General features: G+C 46.1%; 1 protein-coding gene across 1 annotated transcript in view; it reads right to left on the bottom strand.

The window, feature by feature from the left end:
• efnb3b (ephrin-B3b) overlaps positions 1–5,684 on the bottom strand; it is a 73,842-nt gene extending 68,158 nt beyond the window's left edge. Inside the window, exon 1 of the mRNA XM_010738763.3 lies at positions 4,172–5,684. Coding sequence (XP_010737065.1) covers positions 4,172–4,320 — 149 coding nt within the window. The 5' untranslated portion in view covers positions 4,321–5,684. The remainder of the gene's footprint in view (positions 1–4,171) is intronic.
• Positions 5,685–6,000: the final 316 nt, after the last annotated feature.

A 6,000-nucleotide genomic window follows, 5' to 3' on the forward strand; every position in this document is an offset into this window, starting at 1 on the left:
GGCTGCTTTCTCCTTCTCCTTCCTCTGGCCTTTCCATTCTGCCACATCAGCTGAAACCTTCTTTTCACAGCTCCTGTTGCTCTCAGCTCGTAAACTTACACACACTCCTCTTTTTCACCAAGGGAGAGGGAGGTAGGAAGAGAAAGAGGGTGAGGGAGTGAAGCTGCTGCTTTCTTGTTCTAACAGGCAGCTCGAACAATATGGTTCATATTCTTTCCATCTCCTTTTTTCTCCATTACATTCCATCTTTTGTTTTCACACCCCCTCACTCTTAAAATAAAGTTAAAAAAAAAAAAACTACCCAATGGATATTCTCTAATCATTTAGCCTAAGGATGCGTGTAGGCTTACCAGGCTTCTGCTTACTTATCCACACAGCCCAGAAAAGCCTCGGTGCATGCATGCATTATTCATGAATGGGAAACCTATGGGCGGATTTTTAAATGGGGGTTGGAGTGGCTGAAACCGGGTGTGGAGTTTCGAACATACAGCCGATCAATAAACGGGTGTTGGAATGACGCTCATTTAATATGACACCCTGTTTGACCCACTAACACTTATTCCACTCTCTGTGCTCGGTCCCAGAATGCCCTCGCCGAGAAGATTTCTAGTGATTTTTTTTTTTTTTTTTGGAGTCTTTTCTCTGGTTTTTTTATACTTGAAACACTTAGCCTAGTTAGCTAGTCTTTTATCCGGCGCCAATTAGCCGGCGATTAATGAATTATTGAGAAACGGGAAGGGGGGATTAAATTTTAATGTGGATCTTAGGGGGAATAGTTGTATTACAAGTCACCGGGAGCGCTGAGCGAGGAGACGCCCACCCTCGAGCAGCCGTTTACAATAATCTACAGCCTTTTTGCAAAAGTATGAAAAGAGGGAGAGAGAGAAAAAAAAGAGGAAGAGAGAAAGTGTGAGCGGAGGAAGGGGTGAATGAGAGGTTTTTGGCCTTAAGAACAGATGCTGAAATCAAACTTGCAAAAGGGCCAGAAACTACAAAACTCCATATGCTGTGATCAGAGGACCACAGCCAACATTCTCCCTACTTGAATTCAATTTGTGTGTGTGTGTGTGGCCACCAATGTGACCTACAGTTGTTCATCCCGTGTGTGTGTGCATGTGTGTGTGTATGGGTCACCTGCCACCCCAGCACCCGGTCCACTTCAACCTATCCCCCAAACTCCCGAGCAGTAATGTAAGATTCGATCTTTCATTAGGGCGGCTGTGTAAGGCCGATAATAGGAGATGCTGAGATAAGGATAATGTATGTCTGAGAGGGACGCTCTTCCCAAGGTGATCGTTCTGGTTCAGTTCCCTCTTCCTCAAGCAGAACCTGTATTGGCACTTCAGACTTAACTGCTATTGATTTACTTATAGGGTTAGGACTGTCTCTACCCCCACGCTGCTCTCCCTACAGCACCTTCTGCTTCTCACTCACCTTCTGGCACCTGTCTCTGTTTATATTCCTCAATGTACAAGCCTGTCTCTTTTCTCTGCAGTAATTTAAACTGACGGGGCAGTCAATAAAAGAGGCGGAACTCTGCGCTCGATGGCCGTGAGCCTTTTAATACTATATTTTCTCGTAGCTTATGGCAGCCTGATCATTTTATTTAGCGTGTATTCCAGGAATTAATCAGGTGGTAGAGTCAGAGGCATGCGTATCCGCTGCTACACCCATGGGTGCCTCCTTTTTCTTCACCTCTGTCACTTCCAACACATCTTTGAGTGCGTCAGTGGCTTCTGTAGTGCTATAATTAGTGGCTGGATGTGACACATGTTTCCAATTTGCTACGTCTGGTCACCCACTGGAGGTGGGTTGGGCATGGGGGGGTGGGGGGGAGTGACAGAGCGAGATAGAGATGCAGACAGACAAAAAAAAAAAATGACAGGAGGGAAAAAGACCCAGAGATGGACGGGGAGGGAAGGGGGGGACTGGTGAGGTGGAAGGAAGCAGGGACAGAAGAAGGGCATTGAAAACAGAGGCAGCATGAGGAGAGGAGCTAGAGAAGAAAGGAAGGTGAAAGGTGTGAAAGAAAGGAGAGGGGGCGAAGAGAAGAGAATGAGCTGCAGATTGTTCACAGAGGCGGAAAAGGAAGACGGGAGGCAAGGCGGAGGGGAAGCTGCAGGTGGACGGTCTAAACTTCAAAGCAGCACATCCAGCAGAGGTCTGGAGGTTAACAACGTGACAGTCCATTTGCTACACAGACAAGATGTGAACCATACATGCGCCCCTGCACCTGATTGATACAGACTACTGCTTCTGCTTACTTTTCACCTCATTTCAGAAGTACAAACCACATGTGTGTGGGCTCCGGACTTTGTCCTTGGGTGATGCGCACTATTTGGACAAGCAGGGGCTCTTAACAGATTTCAGCCCAGGGCCAAGACTTATTTGCCCTGAGGCAGCTAAAACTAAAAGTACTGCTCTTGTCATGTAGAGACAGAGGAGAAACAAGTACATGGAAGTGTGTAAAAGGGCCAAGAAAATAAACAGGACCAATGACTAAGCTGATTAACTATGAATAGTAATCTTCATGAATAAGCCCCATAGTGTACAATAGGCTTTGTATTTTGAATATATGAGTGAGCAAATCTCAATGTGGAAATGAATATGGAGACCAGCGTCAAAGGCACCACCCTTCTAATTGCCAGCCGGGCCCATTCACTGAGCCATGACACCCACCTAACACTAAACTCCATTAGGAGACAATGGCGTGGAATCACCTGTAAGGCCTCAAAAGCCCAGGCTGTTAGCTTCTCAGTGAAAATTACCCTCCCGTGTCCAACTCTACTCCCTGTTGGGTGAATCCACCCACTGCTGACAAAAAGCCCTCATTAAGGGCTTCATGCCTGGCTCCACAGCGGGGGCCCACGCACAGTCACATCTGTGGAGAGGGGAGAAACCTGCCAGGCCATAGCCTACAGCACATGGACGCATTAAAAACCTGTTAGTCCTGGAAAAAAAGCCCCTGGTATGGGTGTGTGAGATTGAGATTGAGGTGGTAAGGTTGGTAGGCTGCCTAAAGTGAGTCACAATGTGCTATTGTAGTTTTTGGTTGTTGTTTTTTTTTTTTGTATCATAAAGTGAGTAATGCAGGCAAAGTTAGAAGAAATGGGAGCTACTCTGGGCCAGCTCCCTTCAAGCTGATAGCCTGGTGGCCTACATATACTATTTATTAAGCTGAGAAACATCATTGTCCCAGTTTGTCCCCAGAAATGTAGCCAGAATTTGCAGAAATGAAGCCTGGTGTCACCTCCATACAAGCCGCCTTGTTATTCTCCAGCACCCCCCTCTCTCTCTCTCTCTCTCCCTCGCCGCTACCGGGCGTCTATTCAGACACTGGGAAATTGGCAGAGGTGTGAGAAAAGTGGTGTCGGTCGTTAAGTCCGGACGACCGAGAGGTGTTTAAAATGACATTTCCTCAGCTAATACCTGACACCTTCTCCAGAAGGAAAGACAAAATGCAAATGAGCCTTGCCGGGGTGGGCAGACGAAGGGGGTTTGTTTGAGAGGCCTGCAAGGCCGGGGCCTAGACTTTAATCAAGGTCACCCAGCAACAGCAATTAGAGCATCACACACGTCTTTATTATCCTGCACACTGCCTCTATCTGTTCTGGCTTACAGGGACTTTACCAATAAGACGAGCTGCAGCTGGATTATCAACAATAATCAATGTATGAGTGTGACAAATTCAGAACAGCCGTGAAACGGAGCAGCCTGTTTCAGCTACAAGTGTATACATTTATCAAATGACACTGTTTGGATTGGAGATCTGTTAGATTGTAAACAATAACGATGTGATTTTTTTTTTGGGGGGGGAGAAAGTACAAATTGGAAAATCAAAAATAATGAACAGGCTCCTGTCACGGGCACCCACTCTGCAGTAGGCCTGCGTGGACTCTGAGGTGAATTTCTGCCCTTATGGAACTTTATTTGTGTTTTTTGTGGCATGTTGCATGACCAGAAGGCACACATGCCTTCATTAAACACTGGATAAATCTCAGCACAACTTCTACCACATTTCAAACATCAAATTCAATTAATCAGTTTGTGGCCCCCCCTCTCTCCTCTCTCTCCTCTCTCTCTCTCTCTCTCTCATGTGTGCACTGAAAACTTCAAGTTCAAACCTGCAATAAGGCATCCAGTAAAACTGTGAAGTGAGGACTGCTCTTACCTTTCGTTCAGGGAATTCCAGTAGATAGGCTCCATATTGCTGGCCGTCGTCCCCAGTAAATCCAGTAAGAATATCAGCAGGATCCACAATCCATTCCCACTTCCTCGACACGCCATTTCAACCCTGACACCCAGCATATACAGCCCCATTTAAAAGAAAATGGGCAATATATTCTGTGTTTTTCTTTCTTTCTTTCTTTTTCTCAATGCTGTTTGCAAGGCGACTCTCAAAACAATGGATGTGCGACTACAAGCCGATCAGGCTATAGGTAGAGGCAGTCAAAGTGTGAAGTGAAAGCCCGCTCTACACAACCTCATGGATCCACAATTCATCAAATTATAGTGGATCGAACCAAAAGCAGGTTGTGAAATGTGCAGGAGAAACTTGTTCAATCCGTGCGTCAGGATCTCCAAAAAAAAACGACGGTTTTTCTGCGCGTCCACGATCGTACTATTTCAGTGCCAATCCCATGACTTTCCCGTTAATTTCTCATTAGTCCTCGTTTTTTTTCCAAAACCAGTGCTCCTCGGCTTCAAAATATAACTCCACTGAATCGAAATCTCTGAAATTTATCGCCACCCAGAAGCTATTTCTGTTGCCTTTCGGTGCGCCCTAATTGTCTTTTTCCGAACAATGTTCCCTTGTTCTCTGTGCAGACTCTGTGTGATTTCTCTCCCATTACCTTGTTTTCTCGCAAGAAGATCTACCTTCCAACATATCAGGCTGGACCGAGAAAGAAATATTGTCAGTCTGTTGGAAGGGAGCAATCGAGATCAGGCCAAAAACAGTGAAGGTAGAGCGTTTTTTAAAATGGAAAAGATGTCACTCGTGTCCACAGCTCCATCCTCATAAAGACATGTTGATGCTCGGTGGGCTTAGTCAATGCGCATTACGATCCTTATTTCTCCGCTTTGTGAAAACACGCAGGTTGTAAATCCGCAAATCCTTCAGCAAAGGATTCGTTGAGAATTAAAAAAAAAGGAAAGGGGAAAAAAAAACAAATCCAAAATCGATGATAAGTCCAAGAATTCAAGCTACAAACACAAGAAAACTGAAACAAACCAAAGACCTAGAAAAGCATCCCCACTCTAATAATGTCGCACAAAGGCCAACGTGAAACTTGTGAAGTGATTAAAAAAAATAAATAATAAGATGTGAGTTGTGAGCATCAGTCCTTGTTGGAAATTGACGCCTGTCTGATGCAGCGCATCATTTGGAGAGCTGGACGCGTCGCTTCTCGTCCACAGGAAAGCGCTTCATTCGTTATCTCATCCGTCTCTCTGCCTCAAAATCCCACTGGTTTGACTTGCCCTAATGCTCGCAGCACATTGACAGACCGACTGGCTTGTTTGAGAGAAGGAGGAGGGAAAAAGGGGACGTGGATGAATGGAAAAAAAATCCCCATCCTCCGACTGGCAGGCAGGGCGCACTGACGGAGCGCAATTCTTCCAGGCTTTTTCGGGGGGGGCGGTATCGAGTCCCTTTCAGCACCTCCTCTCTCCTCCTCCTCTCTGAGTTTCAGGGGCCCCCCGACTCGGACCTCTGGACTCCCTGGCGCTCTATTCTGCCTCCTTTCAAACCCAGAAGAAGAAGAACCCCCCCACCCACCCTCAAACTATGATGAAGGCGCCCTCCTCTGCTCAGTGCCACGATGGAAGAGCAAGAGCGCCCCCATGCAACTTAGAGGGCCTCACATGTGGCACTGGAAGGAGGATTGCACTGAGAGGATCCAGTTGAAATGTTAGGATATTACACAAAAATGTCACAGCAAAGCTATAAGCCCCTATAGGAGTATATAAGCTTTATTGTTATTGAAAAATGCCTCATGG

The sequence above is a fragment of the Larimichthys crocea genome, chromosome XIV (assembly GCF_000972845.2).
Source record: "Larimichthys crocea isolate SSNF chromosome XIV, L_crocea_2.0, whole genome shotgun sequence".
NCBI classification, from domain to species: domain Eukaryota; kingdom Metazoa; phylum Chordata; class Actinopteri; family Sciaenidae; genus Larimichthys; species Larimichthys crocea.